Source organism: Corvus hawaiiensis, chromosome Z (genome assembly GCF_020740725.1).
Source record: "Corvus hawaiiensis isolate bCorHaw1 chromosome Z, bCorHaw1.pri.cur, whole genome shotgun sequence".
Taxonomy (NCBI): domain Eukaryota; kingdom Metazoa; phylum Chordata; class Aves; order Passeriformes; family Corvidae; genus Corvus; species Corvus hawaiiensis.
The window spans coordinates 13,271,445-13,295,755 of record NC_063255.1 but is presented as its reverse complement, the minus strand read 5'-3'; the positions used below and the strand labels follow the sequence as shown (position 1 = coordinate 13,295,755).

Sequence of the window (24,311 nt, the reverse complement as noted above, 5' to 3'; positions counted from 1 at the left end):
TTAATGAAGATCACACATATAGCAGCACCAGTAATAATTAATGAATAAATTATGTAAATATTTACAGTGAAATTGACCTGTAGGGAGTGAGGAGCCTATCAACAACTTGGATGAAAATACCACATTTTTGAGACTCCCATCTTTTTCATCTAAGGGTAGAAGTATCCCATATTACTACCTTTTAGAGTCCTGAAGTTAAAAGAATATAATTCAGCCTTGGGGTTTATTTCACTCATTCATCCTTGTAAAATTGCTACAGAGTTTGGTGTGTAATTTGCAATGGATCATTATCCAAACCTCTAGTCAGGAATTGCTATGGAAACATTTTTCTCAGTGAAAATAGAAAGGAATATGAATCTGTTCAAATGTTTTGGAAAATTTGATGATAATAATAAATGTTAACATAATTCTCATCTCTAGTATAAGTTTACAATCTCTTCATATTTTGTTGCATCTGTAAATTGATAATCAGAATCTTTAGTAGAGATTTACTACTAGTTCATGGAGATATTTTTATACAGTGCCTATAGAAAATACCTTACTGACTGGTGTATCATTAAGAAATAGTCTCTTTTGTGTATCTGCCTTATAACTGAGGCATGGTGATTGCTCTTTATTTAAATGTAACAGGTTCCGTTTAAAATGTCATGGTCCTGGTTCACAGGATGTAGTGTAAACTTATGCTGCTGTCATTCATAATGTTCCTTTTAAAATATTTATTTTTTCTGTTTTCAGTTTCACTAGTGGTCATAATCTTAATTTCTTCACTAATTAATTTTTTTGCATTTGTTTATGAAGTTTCTGCACTGCTTATTGAAACATGTAAAGGCTTGCCAGTGACCATGTGTGTCAGAGAATGATACTGCCTTTTAAGAACATTTTAATGAAAAACAATCCTACCTAGTGTAGCTTTTCCTACATTAGTTTTCTTCCTTACTTCATTTGATAACAAACTTTATGTGAAGAAGTTGCTTCACAAGTAGTAAAGGCTGGCTTCTTTTTATATCCTCTCTTCTTTCCAAGGTACCTCTGTGACAGATCCCATCTTTTTCTATGTTCCCAGTTTCTCCATGTGAATTGAAAAAATGTTGGTAACACTGAAGGCCCATTTTATATGGAATATTATCCCTGATAGTGGATCACAGGTCTTCTCCAATCCTTATTTATATAATCACAAGAAAATTTCCACAGGTTTCTATATGCCTAAAGAAGCAGTAGGCACTGTAGAGGTGTTTAAATGTTTTTGTCCTTTACACCTTTTTGACTTCTGAAGTTGTAGATCCAGCTATCCAGCCCTCCACCTCTTTTTCACCTTTCTTTGTAGTTTTGTGTCTGCCTAATGAAGATGTTTACTGTGTGTTAAGAATATTTCTCTTCCTCTTTTCAATTCCGGGTATGGTACCTGGGCACATGTCAGAAAAACCTCCTGTGACAGTTTGTTTTGCTGACCATGTGGATCACAGCTGCTACCTCAGATTTTAAGTTCTTTACAAGAATCATTCATACTGGAAATGTATTTAAACTGCATGTTCCTAACTTCTTTTATTAATATTATGGCCTTTCAGGATGCTTAGAATAGAATGGAACAAACTTGTCACTTTTTTTAACAGTGGGAACAAACAGTTCTCACAAATTGTGTAGTGTATATATATATATAAAAATTTGCTCCTTCTTCTAAAATAGAGAAGAGTGGCATACAAAAACTCTTTTTCTCAAGACCTTTTAAAGCACCAGAAATGGCATTTCTCTCTATGATTAGCTTAATGTACTCATTAATTTTGTTTCTTGATGTACACATCACAGTAAGGAGAGTCAGATTTTAGGTCATTTGCTGGGTGTTACTTTTGTGATTTCCCAGTGAAAAAATAGATTTCTAGTTTTATTGCCTCCATTCTGCATGAAATTTCTCTTGCTTATTTGATTGTTTTCTTTTCAAAGTCCTAAAAGTATGGTGAATATGTATTAAAAGAATCATTAAATTACAGGCCAAAAGTAGGAGATAAATGAGGTCTAGAAATAAAATTTTCAAAAATGTCTGCTTATGGGATTTGCTCCTACAAAATACAAGAGTGACCATCTTCAGAAAAATTGGGGAAAAGCTGAGAACAATCTCAGTGCATTAAGAATGCTTATACAGTTCTGAAAGCAGTAATAATATCATTTGCAGGTAAATAAATTTTAAGACGATCATGTCAGCTACTGCGTATGCATCTTAGGCATTCTGTTTCAGGTTTTTGATTATATATTTCCAGACTTGCTCCAAGTTAACATTTTTGCCAATGCCAGGTATAATGGACATTGTAATAAGTTTGTGACTTCAGCAGTATTTTCTGGAGGCGTTTTGCCTATAAGACCATTCTGAATTCCACTTCCTAACTTTGCTCTTCTCTGTTTCAAAAATAGCATTGATGCTGCTGCACTTCACGGGTTGCATACTGACAAACTTCCGAAAGTCAAAATTCAAAACTGACCATGTCTTACAAGAATCCTGGGTAGCCTTCAAATTATTTAAGAGCAGATCTGTTTTTCTTGTTCTCTTTCATGGCTGTTCATTTCAAGTCACAGTCTAGTTCCAAATTAACAAGATAAATATGGATAAAAAAAGAAAACATACAATTGATATTTTATCAGGTAAAAAATTAACAAGATAAATATGAATAAAAAAAGAAAACATACAATTGATATTTTATCAGGTAAAAACTATTTTATATTTAGTTGTTTCTTTTTAAATTATAGCCATAAGAGCACTGAAGCAATTTAAAAGCAAGAATAATTCTTCTAGCAACAGAGAAGTTGGTGACAGAGGGAAAGAGAAGAAAGATTTGGAACGTCAGAAAACAAAGAGGAATCACCAGTTTCCAAAAATATGGCTAACGAAATACTCCTGGTTAAAATATGATGATGAAAGGGGAATAATGTTTTGTGTACCATGTCGTAAACATAACGTGGATTTGGGGGAAAATACTAATAATTTTTGTTCTGGCACTGATGACTTCAAACTTGAACTTATAAATACACACCAGAGTAGTGAAGCTCATGCCTGGGCTACCTGCATGGAAGCTGCCAGTTCTGCTTCACCAGATACAGCTTCTGCTGAGCAGATGTTGAAGAGCATGAACTCCATAACATTGGGTAGAGTAGAAAGTATTTTTAGAAGATACCATGCTATTGCTAAATCTGGCTGTCCCCATACAGACCCTGATGGAATGTGCAAACCAGATAAACTTTAACATGACCTTTCTCAGACTTGTCCTTCTGAAAACTTCCCTACAAAGGCAGAACCGATCCTTTTTTCCAGTGCTGATTATTGATTGCACAGATTAGTCTTTCCATAACAAGTACTCTTACAGACAGGATATTACTAATACAGTTCACAGCTTGAACTACTTTTTGTTTACCTGTAAGAATATTTGTGAGGGTTGCAATAAGAATGCTGTATCTTGATTTTTAATCTAGGAGCTGAGAATGAGTATGGTTTAGAGAATATATATTCTCATAATCCTAAATATTCTGAATGCATGTTTCTACTTGATATTTCAAAAGGTGAAGCATACCAGCAGCATATATTTCTACCATCAAGGAATTAGCAATGATTTTTATCAAAAGATAGCTAAAATTAAATTGTTAAAGACCCTTATTAGTTCCTCCAACAGAAAATGAAGATGTACTACAGGTAATCTGGGAGAAATTAATATGAGGTCATTCACCTTTGAATCAACCTTCTTCTAAATCAAGAAGCTCTCTACTTTCAATTTAAAACATAATGTAGTAACAGCAGAAGATACCCAGTACCCCACACCCTACTGTACTACAGCTCTGCTCTGTACTCTGCCATGCTATACCACACAAACATACAGATAGATAGATAGATAGATAGATAGATAGATGTACACATACAGTCTCTTTTTGGTGTTTTGCATAGATGTTCATGCTACTTCTGTGTATAAACAGTGTGTCAGAAATGGAGTAGGTTGTGAAGTAGTAGGTTTTGAAGGAATGCCTCATTAAAGGATATTAGTCCACTCCAGGAGAGTTAATCTGTAGGGGTCAGAAAAAGAGATCAGTACTGTGCGTTATATAAAATATCTGAACTTGTGATTTCTCAGGCAAAAAAAAAAAAAAAAAAAGAAAAATGTTTAGATATAGTTTGCCTAATAAGCAACAGGATATATATTTCATGGGGTGCTTTATTAGATATGAGGCTTATTATATATTAGAATCGTTAATTCTAAGGGTTTTCTCTTGAATCACATATTACCAAGAGGGTTCTTTCCCCTCAGAGTTGTCAAATGGAGGTTTTTAACTATGTTGAGATTAGAAAAGGCTTGAAAATATGTCCCGAGGATGTCCAGCAGGTGAAAACAAAAAAAGAAAGAAAAACCAAAAAATGGTGGGTTTGTATCTGTAACACTGAGGCCACTTCCATGATGGAGGGAGGGGGCATGTTTTCTCATCATCTTCTTTTCATCCATTAAACCAGCAGAATTCCTTCAACCTCACCTCTCAGGACATGCTTTCTAAGCCTGTGATGATTCTTGCTGCTTTGTTTTGGGTAGTCTTTAGTTTACATACATCCTTCTTGATCTAGAGATTCCAAAATCATACTATAGCAGAAGCCTTAATGTCTGGGGAAAAAAAAAAAAGCATTATTTCTGATGACTTCTCATGTACTTTCTGATGATATTGTAATCTGCCATAATCCCTAGAGACTTTTCTATAGAAATTTTACTTTTGCAGTAAGATTCCCATTGTGATATTTATTCAGTTCACTATTTCAGCCCAGTGGGGCACTTGACATTTATCTTTATTGGATACTCTCCTTTTATTCTAGATTTTATCTACAATTTTTAAAGTTCACTTTGGATTCTAATCCTGTTCTCCAATGTGCTTGAAGTCTGTTCCTGAATTGTTTTATCTGCAATGTAATAAATGCATCAATTTGCGCAGTCCGTTTCCAAAAAGCACTTTGGTCTGTTTCTGGTGAAACTTACTGATCCTGACCATCCCTGCAGTTTTTCAAAATCTTCATGAATACTGATTCTTTTTACTTGCTTGCTACTCCTTCTAATTAAAAATGTTTAATTTTCTCTTTAGTCTCCTACATTATTAAACTAAAACTTATTAGGTTTGGGTCCTTTTATTTTGTACTTACAAAAGGATTTTGTAAAGAGCATACCTGTTTTGGAATGAGTCTTGCTAAGTGGAAAAAAGCCAGTTCTGGGAATTGTTTTCCTTTTTCCTTCATAGAGGACATTATTTTCTTTCACTGCTTGCAGAGTACCATTTGCAGACACCAGTATTCTTTTCTGGTTATCATCTGTGTAGCTGCCCACTCTCAGCGTCTCTCCGTGACTATGAAGCACTGACAGCCCTTGAGCTGAAATGATGAGTCACCTCTTGCTTGGCATTATAATCAGATACTCAAAAACAGTTCTGTGCTCTGTACTATATACCTAAGTCCATGAAATCGAGACAAAATATCTAAAAACACAGTGAGGAAAGTATTTCATGTCTTGTTTTCTTGTTTATGAGGGATTTCCTCCATTTCTCAGAGACTCCCTCATTCCTCCTATGTATATCAGGAGGAATTAAGTCACAGTCCATCTGAAGACTTTGAACTACTATAACTTTGGAATTGTCCCTCATCAGATGTTTCATGAGGAGGTAGTAAAGTAAAAGTAATTGCCCTACAGCACATCAGCAATTCTATAGTTAATATAAACAATTATATAGTTTATATAAATTGTGAGTAGAGTTGAAATTGCAATCCTTTAATCCCATTTCAGACATTAGTTTTGATGCAAGTTCTTTAAATTCCATGTGTTGAGGGTTCCCCCCCCTCCCCCCCGGAGGAACCCCAACACCTCAGATACTTTTCATGTATGTTTCTGAAGTCATGTAGCCTCACAAAAAGGGATATGACAATATTAGTATCCTTTTAAAATTTTGTGCATAAAACCAAATTTTATTTCAGGAAGTCAGAAACTCCTAAGAAATACAGGAACTACATTTTTTATTGTCATAAAGGGAAATCATAATAGGAGTTGAACAGTTTAAAACATAAGATAGTGTGACAGAAAGCGAAGTTAGATTGCCAGTGATCAAATGTGGAAAGGGAAATGTTTAGCAAAAAATGAAATAAAAATTATCATAGCTGGGATCTTCATGGTAAAGCACTAAAAAATCTGAGTCTGCAAAGAAGATGTAAAAATTTCCCCTATTGCTTTTTGTTGTTCATTGGCTCCTTCATGGACCGTAGCCTGTTTTCCCCATGAACCACTAAAATGTTACCTGGCTTATTGAACCTTATATGAAATGTCCCAGTAATTTTGCTTCTGTGATGTAGGCTTCATTGTGCCATATGAAAATGATCTGATTTGTGAAGCTTGAAGTTTTCATAAAAGAACCCAAATTTCTGATTACCTTAAAATTATTATATTAGCAATCCAGTGTGCTTCAGTAAACAGGACATGATTTATCATGATTTTTAGAAGTTGTTCTTTCTCAATGTAGATAACTCAAAAACTTTTCAAGATGTCACATCAGAACACTGTTACAGTTTGACAGTATTTTTTCCCCAGCTTTTGGTTTCATGCTGAAATATGTGGGAGGATACTAAGGCTTCAAGTCCAGATGTTTCTCCCTTCCTTCTTCCTCTTCCAACAGACTTTGAGCTTTCCAAATCTGTTTTTGTCCTCTTCTCTCCAAGCTTATATATGTGTAGGATTTCTCTGCTTTTTAAGATGCTGAGAGCATTAATCCTGGATTTGGAGGTAATCCTGATTGGAGGTAAACCGGTCTACAGAGATGCAGACCATTCATTCAGATTGGCAACTCGATTTTGAATAAATGATGTGATGAAATTAGTATTCAAACACATTCTTTATATTCCTACCACATATCTTTTTCATAAACTTAAATTTTACTTCACTGTTTCACTTCAAACAAATTGTCTTAGCCATAGAATGTGCACAGCTATGCCTTTTCAAAAGAACAAGAAGTTTTACTAGAAAAAGGAAAAAAAGAAGTCTTTCCAGTGATTGTGTTTGCTTTTAAAGGTAATCTGAAAACTCCTGTTTTGATGCAATGGAATTGATCACAACCTGACCAAATCAGCTTTATCTCTAAAAATTTAAAGAACTTGAAACTTATTTTACATTTTTGTTGCTAATGTTTTTGTTTTGCAGTGAACTCTCATTGAGCCAGCAAAGTGCATTTCTGAAAGAAAAGACTCATATCTGTCTGCTAAAATTTTTTATACATAATTTTGTTTTTTAATACTATACATGAAGTTTGAAGTTCCTGTTTGCTCATAAGCAAATCTATTCCTGCTTAAGAAACAAATAGGATTTGCTGCACTTATTTATTTTTTTCTTAGGATTTATTTAAAATAAAATTAATGGAGCTGTTTTTAACTCACACACATCAGTTCTGAGAAGCTTTTCAAACAGTTAAAGCTTGTTTCAGAGTTCAACAGTGCATGTTTTTCAGCCTATTGTCTAGCATGCACTTGCTTTAAAGAGTGAAGATAGATTTATGATTAATTAGAAAGAGCAGAGTGGAAGAAAAGGTTGGTAGGTATTCCATACACAGAACTCTGTGTGATTGGTGTCTGTGAAGAGCTCATTAGTTGTCAGTGTAGACTGTGTGAGGATGGATTAGTGGTCTTAATTCAGATCAGGACAAGTACGAGAAAAATTGCAGTGCGGAAAAATATTTGAAATTTTGCTATTAGATAGGTCACGCATGATTAATTATAAATGAGGAGATTTTATGTTTGGTTTGGAAGATATTAGCATTATCAGTAGTACATAATAGGAAAATAAACAACTTTTTCATATGAGCATTAAAATGAAAAAATAGGTTGTTTTTTTTTTAACAGAGGAAGTCTATTTAGAAGGCTAAACATATTTCTATATTGATTTTTTATTAGGTTTTATACCAAAGAAATTATTTATTGAAACTCTTAGTGGCTTGGTTAATTTGAATCTTGGAATAAACTGCTTTCCTGATGCATGGAAGAGCTTAACACTTCCAGATGTAAGTTAACCCCTATATTCTCTTCACCTGGAGTATTGGTTTGTGTAGAAGATGCAGCATTGTCCTTATTATGATAAAATGAAGATTATAATATTATAGGACAGGATCAGTTTTTCTTTAAAATTCTTCTGTTTCCCTAGAGAAGGATTATGGAAGTCACTGTACCAGAAATTTTGTCAGGAGTGTATTTATTTAGAATTTTCAAATTATATCAGTTCTTAAGACATCGTCCAAGGTTTTCAGATTTAGGAACACAAAAACTTAGAATTTAGTCTTTCCAGATCTTCCATACTGAGTCAATTTTTCTGTCAGATGTTGCTGGTAAGCCTATGGAGTGGAAATCTTTACTTGTTTCAGCCAGTTTTGATAACTATTTCTGACAGTAAACTGTGATTCACATTAAAATTTTAATTGGATTCCACATCATTTCACAGCATTATTCATATATTCTTCACACAGATGAACTGCATGAGTAAAACATTTTACAGTTAAAGTTTAAAGTTGTGTAGTTCCAGTGAGTTTAGTAAAAACTAGTCCCATCTGTCATCTTGACTATATAAAAACCTAATCTTAGTACAATAAATTAATTATACAAGGAAAGCTATCCATCAAATATTGTCTACTAATAGACCAAATGTGCATGTATCTCATGTTCTGTATTCTTTGAGAACTTTTAGTGCTTATAAATCCTAACTTTATTTTAATAATAGAATTTTCTTTCCTTAACCATTTTTGAATTAGACTTTGAAATTTATTGTGGAAGCACAAGCTTACTTACAAAAGGGAACTCACAAAGCATAAGCTAAGGTATATATTTATTTTGCACAAGATATTCTGAGCTGAACTCACCATTTCATCACTGTGTGACTTAATAGAATCTCAAACAAATTTTCAATAAATAATAATCAGTGCTGTTCTGGCCAATGTTAGGACAGATGTTATCCACAATGTCACCAAATTGTCTCACTCTGTGCTGCCCCAGGCCCTTCTTCTTGTGAACACATTGCTTCCTCTCGGACTGCAGTCTGGAGCAACCCAGACACTTCCCTTGACAGAGAGATCTGGGTGTGGGGCAGAAGGCCGTGCAGACATGACACAGGGCAGTATTGACCTTGGCTGATTTGGTTCCCCCTCTCAGACACAGCCTCTGCATGCGTTCTCCTCTGTTGCATACATGCAACAACTTCATTGGTGCAAAGACGTACACAGCAAGCTGCAAAGCAGCTTTTCTAGCATGGCTTTTTTCCAATTATAAATAATGCTGGAGCAGAGAAAAGCTGCTTGGTGGACACCTGTAAGAGTAACAGGGCCAGGGCACAGGACCAAGGATTTTGTGCTCATGCTGCTGAATTGTCGGTTCAGTTCTTGGTACTCTCACAAAACAGAGCATGGTTCAGGGGTTACCATGTTCTAAGGAATGATATCTCATAGGCAGTTTAGATATAGATGCCTGTTTAGGGTATTTATTTGGAGAATACCAACTGCACATGACAGTTGACACACAGTGGCCCATGCCCTATTTCGTTTAGCTATACATGCCCATTTTAGAAATATGAAATGGCACTGCAGAACCTTGTCTATCCTATCCAGGAAAAGACCTAAGGATACATAGCATATTGAAAGAGTGTGTTTATGCACATGTATTTGACAATATTTATTATTTTGGTTTTATAGTTCCAAAATTTGGCACGTGAATTCACAGTGAACTCAGAACTTACTGACTGGCGCAGATTCTTGCTGGCAGCAGCACAGCCTTGGCCAGTGCCTTCTGTGACACAACTCCTCAAAACACTGCATGGCTTCCAGTCTGTTGATGTCACCGGATCAGGCTTTGTTACAGAGGAGCACTATATGCAGGTTATAATCCTTTTATCTTTTCTAGCAAGTTTTTTTCTGGTAAATGATATGTTGTTTGGTTTATTCACTTTGAGAAACTCAGTCTGAATTTTAAATGCTTCGGGTTTGAGGGAGCTTTCTACTGAAAAGTGTTTTCAGGAAATTGATAGCCTAGTATGTGTCTTGTCCCCAGTTCCACAAATCAGGCTAAGTAAACTTACTTTTTACTTGATTTTCCTACTTTTCCCATAAATTAATCTCAAGTGAAAATCCTTTCTGTTTTAAAGAAACCATTCCATGTGCACTTTGATGACTATTAACTTACTTGACACTGAATAAGATCATTTGCTCCAAGCAAAAATAAGGATTTCAGTTTCATCTCATCAGCTGCATTTTAATTAAATATTTCTAGATTTTTTCCAATAATTAATTTTCTCAAGTTAAGATCATTCCTCAAACCTTGAATACATGGAAAATTATAAAATTCTTCGATCATTTCTCTGAAGACAACTTCTATTTGAATTGTCACATAGTTCTGCAAGATTTTTCAGGAAGGTAGTTTTGTAAAAGAGTATATTTACATTTACATAACAAATGTAAATGAATACATTTTTGTTCTTTAAGCAAGATTCTGCTCATTTTCACTTACTTTTACTTTGCATTTTTAATCATACTTAGAATGACTGCTGGTTCTCTCTCGTAGGCCATAATAGCTGTAAGTATCATATATATGCACATATAATTGTCTATAGATGCACATCTGTCATGGGTTAGCAAGCATAGTCTTGTGAAGTGATGTTCTTGCAAAGGGGTGCTTACATCTTCCTCTGTGATCTGACAGAACCTATCAGCTGGCCTGTTTGAATATGGACAAGTTTTTTAGCCATTTAAATTCTGACCGCCTCTGTGATCCACACTTAAGAATAAACAAACCCCAGGCAGAGCTCTCTCTCGTTTCCAGTGCTGGGACAGGTGGCTGCGGGCCCCTGCTTGGGCCAGGCCAGGCTAGGCCACGGCCATCCTGGAGCCGATGGGCCCTGTTCCACCCGCGGAACCCCCCCCACAGCCCTGCTGTGGGCAGCCAGAGCCGCTTGGCTCCCCCTCTCCAGTGCAGCCAAGATTCAGCTGAAACTGCACCACTGTCCAGCAGAGATCATGTGACCAACAGCGATAAGCGAAATTCCAGCTGCAAGGCCCAGGTGGGATTAACCCTTTTAGTGCTGTGAAGAGCTGAAAACCTGAGGGAGAAGAAAGAGGAGATGCTTAAAGCTGAAATTCTGTTGTAAAGCTATGATATACCAGAGTACCTGTTGTAATTTCATGAAGGCATGGGGGGTGGAGCGTTCAACTTGTACTTGTGAGCAAAAGCACCTGCACTGAGATAGGCAGATGCTGACACAGCTTAATTTAATGAGAAGTTTGAACAGGGAGAGATGGAAGCGATGAGGACTTTTGCTCCAAATGGAAAAGAAGACCTCAGTTCCTAGAGATGCTCCCAGAGATAGTCCTGGAGATGAAGATGAGGAGGACCCTTTGCTCCCAGGGAAGGAGAAGGGCCTCTATTCTTAGCAGTGGAATGCTAAGAATGGGTGAAGAGAACTTTCGTTTCTGAAGGGCTCAACCTTAAAATTGTACCCCAGTAATTCAAGAGTGGACCCTCGAAAGCAGTTGTGGGAAAAGCTGCAAGTTGGGGGAAGGGACTCACATGCAAGCAGAGAACCAAGCCGGGCGGCTGGCTGATTGTGATAATGTTTTCATAGCATGGATAAGAGAGACTCCTCTTCCTAAATGGACTGAACAAGGTTATTATGGAAGTGGTAAACAGACTGAACATCTCAAGGGTTGTTTTTTTTCACATTGTCAGTGGGAGAAGGGAGGAAGGTGGGGGGAGGAGAAGAGTTCTGAAGGTGTAGTATTATTTTTTTTTTTCTTTTTCCCTCTTTTAGGTCTGTTAATAAATTTCTTTTTTGTTCTTTCAAGTTTGGTGCCTGCTTTGCGTTTCTCCTAATTCTTATGTCACTGAAGGTAAATAGTAATGAGTATTTTGGACCAAACCACTGCGCTAAATTGGTGTTTCTGCTTGGTTACAAACTGAACCCACTACAACATATCTATGTGTGTATTCTACAGAGTCTTGCCAGTTTCTAGATTTTTTTGGTGATACTAAATATAATTTTCAAACTGTTTTGAATAAATTTCATAGACACTCTATTGTAATTTTTTTCCAATCACCTAGTGTTGGTTTTTAAAAAAAAATACTAAAGGCTGTGTTCATCTTGAGGCTTGTCATTTTCAGAACTTCTTTGGTTCATCTAAAACTCTAGCTGCACCTGCCAATCCCTGCCCACCACAGACTTTCCAAGAAACAACTCTGCAAAGCCAGAAAACCCACAAAAAGTGCAGATCTTTGTGCATTTATTTTTCTATTAAGTTTTACTGAAGTGTGAGAGCTTGCAAATAAACTAACCGTTACAAGACATACAGACCAGAAATGTTCTTTCTAGCACAGGATCCTATTTCAAATATAATAATAACCAAGCAATTAATTTCATTGCTTCAATATTACAAGGTAGTAAACATGCAGTAAACAACTAATTTGTTTCTAGATCTATACTCCCTGTTGGTTCTTCCAAACTTCCATGGGAGTGTTAATTCTGAATCTACAGTCTCACTTTAAGACTAAGAAGAACTTTAAAAGTTCATGAACACACATATGAACACAGCTGAAGCTCCTTTTTCAGAATAGAACTGTATAGGTAGGCACATAAGATATGTGCTCTAGAGAACGTTTTGGCAATGTCCAGAGACTGTCCAAAGTGACTCAGTTCAACCACCTGCATTGCTCTGAAGAGTTTGGTCTGCAGCTGATTCATACTGCCTGTGTATCTGCTGTATGTGATGGCCTGCAGTTTGTGTTACTGATAGTATTGTGGTTTGGAACTCTTGCATATGCAGTTATGAGAAGAACAGGAACAGAAATTGTCACACTTAAGTTTAGCCCTCTAATTTCAAATTACTGGATTGATTAGGAAATCTGAATTGGTTTTATTGCAATCTTTGTTGTATTCTTTTTGAGCAATTTATGGCAATTGTTTTGAGGTCCTACTGCCATTACAAGAATAATGACAAGGAATGTTCACTGAGAATAGCAGGAATAACCTTCCACTGGGAATTTGAGCTGCTTCAGCTGTCCTCTCTCTCTACACCTATACTTGCATAGAAACTCCATATCATATTCAGCTTCTTTGGCAGCATAGACTTAAAACTACGTAGTCAATTTTCACATTTTCAAAATTATATATTCACTTGTATCCTACTTGATTTTCAGTAATTTCTCAAGTATCCATTATGATGTATAAACAGCAGCTTAATTATTCTCATGTCATTGTATATTAATAACAAATTCAATTTGATTAAGTCCAGAAGTTAGGCTCTCTGTTGAACAGTGAGAGTATAAAGACCACCTTGTTTCAATGTGTGAAAATAAACAAACTTCTTTTTATTTATTTATTTTTTTAAATCAGGCTGGCTTATGGTTTAATGGAAATGAAGATCTAAGCATAACAGAAAGCTGCAAGGAACCTGTGCCTTTAGATAGGCTGAAATACCTCAAAAAGGTAACTGAAAACATAGGTGTTTTGAAAAGATAACTATTCAAACATGAGAGGTCTCATTTCAGAGGTTTTTGGGTCTCTGTTTTTCAGTAAGTGCTGCATATTTTGATTTTTTTTTCGATTTTTTTTTCAGGTTAAGTGGTGCTTCAGGATAATGTAGGAAGGAATCCAAGAATCATCCTTGAGTATTCTAAATCACAGTCTGCTCAGAAAGACTTAATTATTCCTCTTTTTATTTGAATGACATTAATTTTGCTGCAAAACAACCAGCTTTGTTAAGAATGGGAGGCAAATGATCACTGCATCTGAGCTCATAGAATTTTCCATGAAAGAGGGGACTAATAATAATCTGAATACAAAAAATGCTTTCAACGTATTTGTCATGATACAAGGCTTTATTGATTTCTCCCTTTTCTGTGAAATTCAATTTCTGTTTCCTTGAATTACTTAACACATATTTATGATTTATCACAGCCTTGATTTGTAGAGCCTCAACATGTTTTTAAGTATAGTTGGCTCTTATTAGCAGTAATTACTGTATTTCATCCTTTTCCCTACAGTCCTTGATTTGCATTTTGCTTAATTCCACTTATAGAAATTAATTAGTGTATTTTTGCCCTTTATAGCTTTTCTTCAGTTTATTTGCGGATACCAGAAAAGACCCTGCTCTGCTGAACTATACTGAGATGCTGCTTTATTTTGCCTCCCACTCTGATCCAGTTGAAGGTGTATACAGAGCATTTAGCATTGCTACTGGAACATATATTCGCAGAAAAAAAGAAGCTTCCCTTCCATGTGCGGTAAAATATTACAGAAAAATACTAGAGAATAATAGTAGTGCTGCCAAATTATAAATGAACTAAGTTTCTCTATATTTGCTTATCCTGAGTATCTCTAGTCTTTACAAGTAGTCTCACTGAATTCATGGGAACATTGCATTGGTAATAATACTCAGAAGGACTCTTTCAAAAGTCTGGAAATTTGCTTGCCAAATAATAATGAAAGTTTAAGATACTTACTGGTGACTACTTCTTGTACTTACAAATGGAAGTAATTCTTTTGCTTAATCTTAGGCCAGCTGTCATTCCCTGTAGTGTGACTTACAGTAATATTATCTCAAGATACAAAACCTGATATTATTGGTGGTCTTACTTTATTTTCCACTGTGTTACCCACTAATTGGGATACTCAGACACATCTTTGTTGTGTTATTTCCAAGTATTTAGGTTTATCCATAAACCAGAAGGATTAATAATAGTTTTATACAAAATAATTTTTAAATTATTTTTTCAAACATGATGAATGTATTGTCACATCAAATTAAACTTGTCTTTTGAACATTATGAGTATTTCTGGAGTCTGTTGTTACTGTTAAAGTCTTAAAACTGCAATTAGTCCAATGCATGCATCAATTACTTAGTATTGAAGTAAAAGTCATTTTTTGAGACTTAAATTATTTACCTGTACACACCTTGTAAAGAGGTTGCTGCTCCAGATTATAAAATGATTCATTGCCCTGTCGCAACCACAGTGACTAGCACTTGCCCAGAACTTAAAGTATGGTTCGGATCTCTAGAAACAGTACAGAAAAGGCATTATTTTACTACACAGGATAATCATATACATCTGCAAAATAGCATTTTATCATTTCAAATGACAGAAGTTATTATACTTCCCTGTCTTTTATTTGGCACAACAGAGTTTTTGTACACTGAAGAGACTGAGTAAGACAAATTCCTTTCCACATTTTCTAGGAAGGAGAGCACAGAATGCTCCCGATTAGATATTGTGGACCAGTGCCTAATTTCCCATATTTCAGTGGAAAGTTCTAACTTTCATCTCACTGGATATAAAGCTACACCTGTTCTCCTTTTTTTCACTTTCTGCTTGGTTTAATCTGTTTTGTTGGAAGTTTTGTAATATATAAGTAATAGCACTGTCATTATCGTCTGTGTGTCAACAACTTCTTAAGGCTGTGAGTCTCGAATGATGGGGAGCATTTGCCTTCAGCCAGAATTAACTGCATCTCTGAGAAGAAAGAGATGTCCCATCTAACCTGAGAATTTCCTCATGCCTTCTTTCTCACTGGAGGCGTTGGCTCTGTGCATCTGTGCTATGTCTGATACATGTCTCACAGTGTATTAAACAGATAGATTGTGTGCCTAATTCACCTTGGAGTGTCCCCTCAGAAACCGAGGAATATCCAAGAAGTAGATGTTAAATTAATCTTGCTTATGTGGATTCTCTTTGACTTTATAGTTGTCTAAGCTGGTGCTCAGAATGACAGGACTGATAGAACATAATTTTAATATTTTCTTTTTTCTTCTGCCTTTCTTCTACCTTGCCTATGCACCTAAACAATAATGTTGAATACAGACAAAAGACAAGAAAAGAAATCCCATTCCACTGAAGTGAATGAGTTTCTCTATAGGCTTTAGTAGAGCCAGCATTTCATTAAGGGGGCAAAAACTAAACTGTGCATTGATATCATGTCATGTTTGAGCCAAGCTCCATCAAATACACAGAGTCCTGAAGGCATCCAAAGTGGTTTTCAGGATCAAATTAAGAACCCAAACCGTTGTTTCTCTGTGGCTGTTTACATGTGAACTAAATATTCTCACTCCAGGTACTGGAAATTTAGTAAATGTTGTCAGTGGAACATTCATCTGTGAAATATAAAGAGCTATCCAGCTCATCTCTAAGAAGTTTTACATCCTAAGTAGCTGGCTCATACGTAGGCACTTAACAGAACTGCACCTAATTTGTCTCTTCTCTTTTTTTTGTTCTGTGCTTATAATTGTAACCACTTCTCATTGGTATCTGTCTACAGAAATACATCTGAAGCCTTCATGTTGTTAAGAGAAGCTCAGACACACATTCTTGAGACTTCTTTTGCTCACTTTGTTCTAAGTCTAAACAATGTTGTTATCGCTTGTGTAGGTCTCACAGTTCAGTGTAAACAGTGCTGTGAGAAACAGAGCAACTTCAGTGCTGACTACTGTGTATTAAAAAGACTGTATGAATGACTCTGGTCCTCCTGTGCTCAAAATAAAATACATTAAGGCCCAAGGCACATAGCACAGGTGTGACTGAACCTCAGCAGTCTCTCCCTCCTAATGGGGAAAGAAATGGTTTGTTCAATTAAATGCAATTTCCTGTTGTTACTGGCTAGTCTACATGGTGGCATAACCTAGTCAAAGGATTGCTCACCTTCGTGAGGTCCTTTCTCATCTTTGTGCTCACAAATCTCTACAGCAGGTTTTTTGTTTAGTTTTTGGTTTTTTTTCTCTTTGAGCTCTAATATCACCACAAAATTACCTAATTGCTTGCTTAAAGTAAACTTAATTTTTCTGCATAAACTAGAAAATACATGTTTCTGTGGAGAGATGGTTAACTGTTGGCCAAAGCACAGTTCTTGCAGTGACTCCTTAATTTGGACTAGAAAATTCATACTGTTTATTTCATGATAACATCCAGAATTACCCAGTTTGCTCCTTAAATAAACACAAAGTTTTTGGTATTGTAGTTTTAACTATTAAATATTTTTATGTTTTGTTGCTCTGAGAAATACTAGTTTTTCTGTGCAATGTTGGCCACATTTCCTGGAAAAAGCTGTTTATTAAATTTCTGGTAATGTCACTATTATGGATATTTCTGGACTCTCAGGATCTATTCCTCTATCCTACAGTGTAGTAGATAATTTTGTGTGAGTTGATGATTTTTGTTTTGTAAGAACTGAAGTCTGGAAGTGTAATCCACTGGTTCTCATGAGTGTTTAACCTAAACAGATCATCTACTGACAGACTGTTTATTCCCAAGCATGATACCTGTGCTTAATTTTTTAGGATTCTTCAAGCCCCAACATACTGTCAAATGACAAGACTTTAATAGAAGATGAAAAAGAAGTCTTGAATTACACAGCTGAAGAAATTATTTCAGTGACATCTCTACTCAAAATGTTTCATACTGGAGGAAGTAAAGATGAAAATAATCATAGATTTAGCCCTCTAGAGAAGGCAGACAGCTATGATAAGGTAGGAAGAGTGATTCAAGAATGGTTTTGTAGCTTGCATCATATGTTAAAAAAATATTTTGTAATATTTGCTTTTCCACAATTCTTTTAAACAACAAATTGACCACGTATTATTTTTACTTAAAGCATTTCATCAAGATGTACCAAGAATTAGGTGCTGAAGATCTGACACCCATTGCAATTGAACTCCTTTTGAAGCACCCTTTCATGGAAAATTTGATCAACACATGCCAAGAATACAAACTTCCTGTAAGTATTGCTTTCTGGGACCAAAGACTTTGTAAGCACACATGCTTAAATTTGCATTATCCCAGAAATGTACATGTAATTAATACAGGTACTGCCAATTTGCCATATAGATCAGCTATACAGCCCAGCAACTGTAGGGTAGATCAGATGTTTTGTGTCCCATGAAAATTCCATCCATCAAAGACTGTGCTGCATTCTGACCTGTTCTTTGTACAAGTCTTGCTGGCCTGGAGCTGCCTACAGGTTTTCCACTTGCTTTGTCCAATGAGGATTTGCCTGTCTCCCCATCCATAGAAAGGAGTCTGGTTGAATTATCCTCCCAACAGGATCGTATTGCAGGACACTGTAGGATATGCGGTAGATCCTGTTCCATCCTAGGCCAACCAGGCAGCAGAAAAGCGCATGCAGAGGTAGTACAGGTCCAAGTATTCTTCCCTGTCATTCTCTAGAGCTTCCCTGCTGCCCACACTTATCTTTAAACATGCTTTAAAACAGTTGCACAAAAGGCAAATTTGGGCCAGAGAATCACCCTATTTAAGATAACAAGCTATGGCAAAAGTACTCAATATACATGGTGTAAGAAACTAGCATGAGAAGATGAGAGGATTCTTGCATGTGCATGTCCCACATCAGATATAAAGTCTTCATAGATTTTAGATGATCACCACCATAGTGTCCCGCAAAATGTAAATCTGAGTAAGATACATGATACTTCAGGAGTAACTTGCTATTTCTTAATTATATTCCTCACTTGTAGGATGTGAATTGCCCAGCATTTACTACATCACTCATAAGCTTTGCTAGTAAAAGATAAAAGAATAAAAGAATGTATTTAGTCAGTAAAATGAGGGTTAAAAATTCATTTGCTACAGTAGAAAGTTATAGAAAATGTAAGACAAAGACAATACAATCGAAGATTATAACTACAAATGGGTATCCATCCTGCCTATGTTGATGTCTCAGCCAATTTGGGAAGACAGATGCCATGTAATGTTAGGTCATTCCTCTCTTCCCTTCTGCATTCTTTCTTCCTGACTCCTTTTATTTAATTGAATACTGAATTTTCTGATTTGATTTTTTTCCAACCTCACTGAACTTCTTGTAGACCAAAGTGTTTTTTAAACCAGCTCTCTAGATGTGTTCCACATCAAGAACTGTTGTTTACACAAACCCTCACTGACTTCATAACATTTAACATGATGCAACCTCTTCATGAAGAACAAACGTGATGAAACCTAAATTAAAGCTTGATTAGGGTGTAATCAGAGTAAAGCCATATCTACATGCTTGGCAATTTACAGGGACTCTGTTAAAACTTTTTCGCACTGGCCAATAGCTGAAAATCAAACTCACAATGTCTATTCTTTATTAAAATTTCTAATCTTCCCTTACCATTTCTAGGAGGAACTTTGTTACATAGCTTAAAGAGTAGACTGTAGTACATGTTTAAATTTGATTACTACCATCAATCACCTATGTTATTTCTGGCTGGTAGGAGATATTCAGGGCAGTACAGTTATAAAAATTGTCAGCCTATGAGAAAACCTGTAGGATAGTGTATATGAATCTTGGCAGTAACTGAGGGTTTCAGTGCACAAGTTTCTATCCCAGAGGAGTTTCCCCATCTTATTTATATATTGGTATCATTCCACTTAAATAAGACATCTTTCCACTTATTTGGCAGGTTTCATTGATGCCTGTATCTCCTGACTCAACAGTTAGATGATACAGAGCTTCACTTCTCATTTGCAATACTTAACATTTCCTCTTGAAAAGGCTTATACTGACTGTATCTCAAATACAGTACTCTATGGTTTCTGTATTTAACCCAGAATATTTCATTCCTTGACCGTACTGTTAAATACAGACTTTTGTTTTATGCATGAAATCAACACTCAGGTTTATAAAAATAGTGTTATATTCTCCAGCAAACAGGCATAGAGACCAAGGGGCCATTCTTTTGAGTAGGTTACAATTCTGGTCTAAAGCATACAGACTCCAGGATGATTTTTCCTGTATCAATTCCATATTTGGGGAACAGGTGAACTTTTTTCTTTCCAAGACAGTATTTTTAGCATCAATTATTTTTGCAGAAATTCTCCTCAGAGATGTCTATAAAAATGAAGGTCAACCAAAGTGCTGTTATTTTGAGATCTTTTACAAGATAAATATAGCAAGTTAGGGTGTGGTTTCTAAAAGTTAAAATGTTTCTACTAATGCAGTCATAAACAGCAGAAAGTAAAATGTTTTGCTGAAAACTATAAAGGGAATATCTAGCTTACAAATTTTTAAATTTGAGTTAGGATACCTGATTCTTTTGAATCTTGATGACCTGTTCAATTTCAACCATTATTATCTGTCATATCTCAAAAAATATTTTTTCCGTGTGAGAGATATTGTCTTTTGCAGGGATTTTGTTTTCTCTGCCAGGGGGCTTGCAACATACTACATGATGATGATCTTTCTGTCAGCCTTAGTAAAAATTTCTAGAAATAAATAAGCCCAGGAATTCTATTACTTTTTCATCTTGTCTTTTCTGTTCTGATTACAAAGTTTTCTGGTCCTATCTAGAACTTTCAAGTGTTTACCATTATCAACACATTTTTTTCATTTATCAGATGAAATTTATTCCTTGAGAATAGGCAGCTGACACATAAATGTATGTTTATGAAGTCATTTCATTACATGCTCAATTAAATTTTCTTTAAATAAATTTAATAAAAAATGAGAGAAGATTTTTATTAGATCAGCTGATTCAGATGGGAAAAGGAAGCAATCTGCTTTTTCTGCTGCATGTGTTTCTCTATTTGGTTTGGTCAATTAAGGGGTTGTCTACAGAGCTCATTATTTACTGTCACAGATATGGTAATACAGAAACAACCATGTATTTTAGTAATTCTACATTTTGATAGTGATTAATTTAAAGGAAAAGTTAGGGATATATTCTGCTTCTATATTTCTTAATGCAGTATTTTTTAATTTGGGTGGACTACATTCTTATAATTACTGAAGATAAGGTAGTTTGATAATTCAGTTTGTTTATATCAAAAATATTATGCATTGGATAAATTGTGTTACATTTCTTATTCTGCTTTCAAATCCTGAATAGCCCTTTTTAAAAAGCTCTGGTTTTGGAGATAGGGATGTCACATCACATTTCTATGTGTTTCTGTTTTGAATACATTTAGCACAGGCCCTTGCATTATGCTTGTTCTTTCTAAATTAATTGTCATAGTCATATGGTTATTGCTGTTACTGTTGGTCATTTTGTTAATCATTTCAGTAATATAATTCAGATATTCTTTCAGAGAGCAGTTCCATTGAAGCAGGATTGCTGTTAATGTATAGTTAACATGTCTTTATCAAATAACACTTATTAGTATGTTGAAGAATAATTACAAAACCTGTTTATACCCACAGCAGCCATTTAATATTACACAATTCAATGAATATTCAGAACTCCATGTATCATTTCACAAAGTGAAAGTGCTTCTTGTCATAGGGAGAGTTCATGCAGATTATACTAAATGCAAATTATGAACTGGACCATGTATTAATGCTTTGACATAAAAAGAGGACTGCTGTATCACTGTCTAGTCATAACCTGTAATTGTAATACTTGTGAAACCCAAGAAGCTTTTTTCATGTGGTGTTTTAAATGTCCCAGTGTGGAAGAAAAGGAAAATCTAACTCAGTGTTTAAATACCTCATTAAAAAAAGAGACCTATGTTATGCTTCTCTTGAGCATGTATCCCATCCCTAAATAGTCTTAGAAAATTTAATGGTACAGAAAAGATGTTGTTTCTTATATTAAAGAAATATAAATTATATGTGTTCATGTTAAAAAAAAGTGTCTCCTTCATTAAAGACAGACATAGTAGATCTGTTTATAGTAAATAGTAAAATCGTATAAAATCTCTCTATCTCCTGGTTTTTGACAGTATTTAGTATAACATTTGATAACATTTATTTTTGTCAAACCAGGATTGAAACTACTTTTTCTGACTCAATTTGCTGAAAAAGGCCTTCTTATAGTGAAGTATTTCCTTGAGTCAAAGATAAATATTAGTGAAACCTTCTAAAACTAGGGACTGGTAAAATTTTCTTTTAGCATAGTTTTGTATTCACTGAAATGCTTCTGATATTTTGCAAGTTTGTAAGGCATCATTACATTCAGGCAGCTCCTGCTTTTGAAAAAAGGCTGTATCTTCAAAATATGCACAAAATATATATATAGGACAATATGTATATAAAACTACTATATATATATAAAAAGTCTGACTGTTATTTATTCTCCAAAAGGAAAAAAAAGCATATTCTGACAATATCAGAAAATGCTAGAAAGTTAAATATTTATCTTTATATTGAACACTCAGCATGTTATTTTTTTAAACCAGACATTCCTTGTTCATCCTACTTACACATCCTACAATGGATAGTATTGCTGAAATGGGAAATGGGAAAGATTCTGCTAATACAAAATTATTGAAAATTAACAATTCAGATAATATGTTACAAAGAACTAAGCAGAAAATTAATCTGTTATGGGTATATATTATTCCAAGTGTTAGTTACTTATTTTCTTTTATATCTATTTCCTGGAACTGTTAAAGTTCAGTCAGAAATATGACATATTTTTAAAAGAACCCTTAATTGAAGAATTTGCCTTTGTATGTTCTGAATAACATTTACTGGTTTAAACAACAGTCTTCATACCTCTCTTTACCAATAATTTTAAGCTGATGTTTAAGATCTCTGTTTAAGAGTTGCATTTTAACACAGTGTCATTTTGTAAAACCTCCAAAAGCAATGAATTCCTGTGGATAACATGAAAATATCATCTCAGTGATACTACAGCACCTCAGCTGAATGAGTTCTAGTGCCCTGCTGGAAGACATTATCTGTAATGTGGGGAATGTGTAATTTACCTCCACCAAAGCTAGTTTTTCACCATAATCTAGTCACTGGAAAGCTCACCCCATGGATAGACAGGTGTTACTACCGCAAGTTTTAAGGTGTCATTACTGCAGTTTTCAGGCTACAACATGAAATGATCTTTTAAAATTTCTTTTTTTCCTTTTCATAGGATATTACAGTCTTTCTCCAAAGATTCAAAGAAGCACAATCAACTGATGGGGAAAAAAACACATATGAAGACATCAATGTATGAAATGTTGTTCATGAACATTAAGAAATCTTTTTTCTCAAAGTCTGTAAGAAATGTCTTACAAGTCCAGTCCTCTCTTCCATGAGAAAAGGTTTTTTGTTTATTGTTGCAAGAGCAAAATCCCATTACAACTACACATTTTCTGTTACTTTAAATAAAAAAAAAACCAACAAAACCACTAACAGGGAAAGTTATGGTTTGCTCATCTTAAACAGTCTGATGATATTTTTAAATAAAATTAAACCAGTTTCTGAACTTTTTTAGAGATGGTAGTGTGTTCATTAAGATTTGGTTTAAGAAAAGAATGTGTCCAATTCTTCCAAGTGCACTAAGATATCTATTCAGCTTTTGTTAGATAATTAATTAATTAATTGTTTAATTAATTAAATGCTGTAATCAGTTAATCTTTGAAAACATGTTGCAATTTGTAGCTAATAAAATAAATGAAAACAGTGTTTTCTCTAAGATCAGGATAAACGGGGCATCATGTACATGAAAACGGATTGTTTGTTGACAGTGGAGATGATTAATCTTTGCCATTCAACCTTTCTATTTCTACCCTTGCATTATATCTCAGCTCTACCACCTGCTAAAAACCTGCAGGCTCTCTCTCCCCTGCAGGTGTGGGTGTCACAGGTGCTGCTCCCTGGCCATGTCCCCTCCCAGCATGTGGCCCCAAGCAGGCCCTGACGTGAAGCAGCAGGGTAGGCAAGCAAGCACTGCAGTGTTTGTGGCTCCACTGCTGAATCTGAGCATCACATCATTGGCTGAAATTCACAGCGGGGTTCCACACAAACCTTCTCAGTTATCCAACAAGAGTCCTTTTTTTATTCACTCGGTGCATTCAAGGGCACCATATACTCCAGATGCATGCTGCAGATTTTCATGTGTGATAGGTGCTTGTCTAAAAATACCTATGGCACACCATGACACCTAGAGACTGTTGATTTCTGAGGCAGATTAAGCAGAGTCCTGCTCAAATATTCTCCTTACTTACAGCTGAAGTGGTTGTTTCTTTTTCTATATGAAGTCTGAGTCTACTGGCTTTCATGGAAGTTGTTACTAGGATGTTTGTGTTTAAATGTAGTTTTATCCAATTTTTCCTTTCTCTTGTGTCTATTGATGGCTGCTATAAGTCGATAGGAACTATTTTTTTTATCAACCTTTGTGACATACATTCCAGAACGCTCTTTGTAAATAATTCCCCTGGAATTAAAAATGGAGATGCCTAATAAATTCTCAGTTTTCAGTGGTATTCTGGTATTAGTCTGATCTACAGTGTCAAGTTCCCTGAAGACTAAATACAGGAAAACTGGTAACTATGATTATCTGAACTCAGTATAGTCTATTTGTAGTCTGTCAGCTGCCCAAG

At 35.2% G+C, this 24,311-nt stretch overlaps 1 protein-coding gene across 1 annotated transcript in view; it reads left to right on the top strand.

Moving 5' to 3' along the window:
- Window positions 1–24,194, top strand: part of SPEF2 (sperm flagellar 2) — an 80,480-nt gene extending 56,286 nt beyond the window's left edge. The window contains exons 28-35 of the mRNA XM_048292188.1: window positions 7,934–8,040; window positions 9,715–9,897; window positions 11,857–11,901; window positions 13,401–13,493; window positions 14,117–14,290; window positions 17,336–17,524; window positions 17,650–17,772; window positions 22,859–24,194. Coding sequence (XP_048148145.1) covers window positions 7,934–8,040; window positions 9,715–9,897; window positions 11,857–11,901; window positions 13,401–13,493; window positions 14,117–14,290; window positions 17,336–17,524; window positions 17,650–17,772; window positions 22,859–22,942 — 998 coding nt within the window. The 3' untranslated portion in view covers window positions 22,943–24,194. The remainder of the gene's footprint in view (window positions 1–7,933; window positions 8,041–9,714; window positions 9,898–11,856; window positions 11,902–13,400; window positions 13,494–14,116; window positions 14,291–17,335; window positions 17,525–17,649; window positions 17,773–22,858) is intronic.
- Window positions 24,195–24,311: the final 117 nt, after the last annotated feature.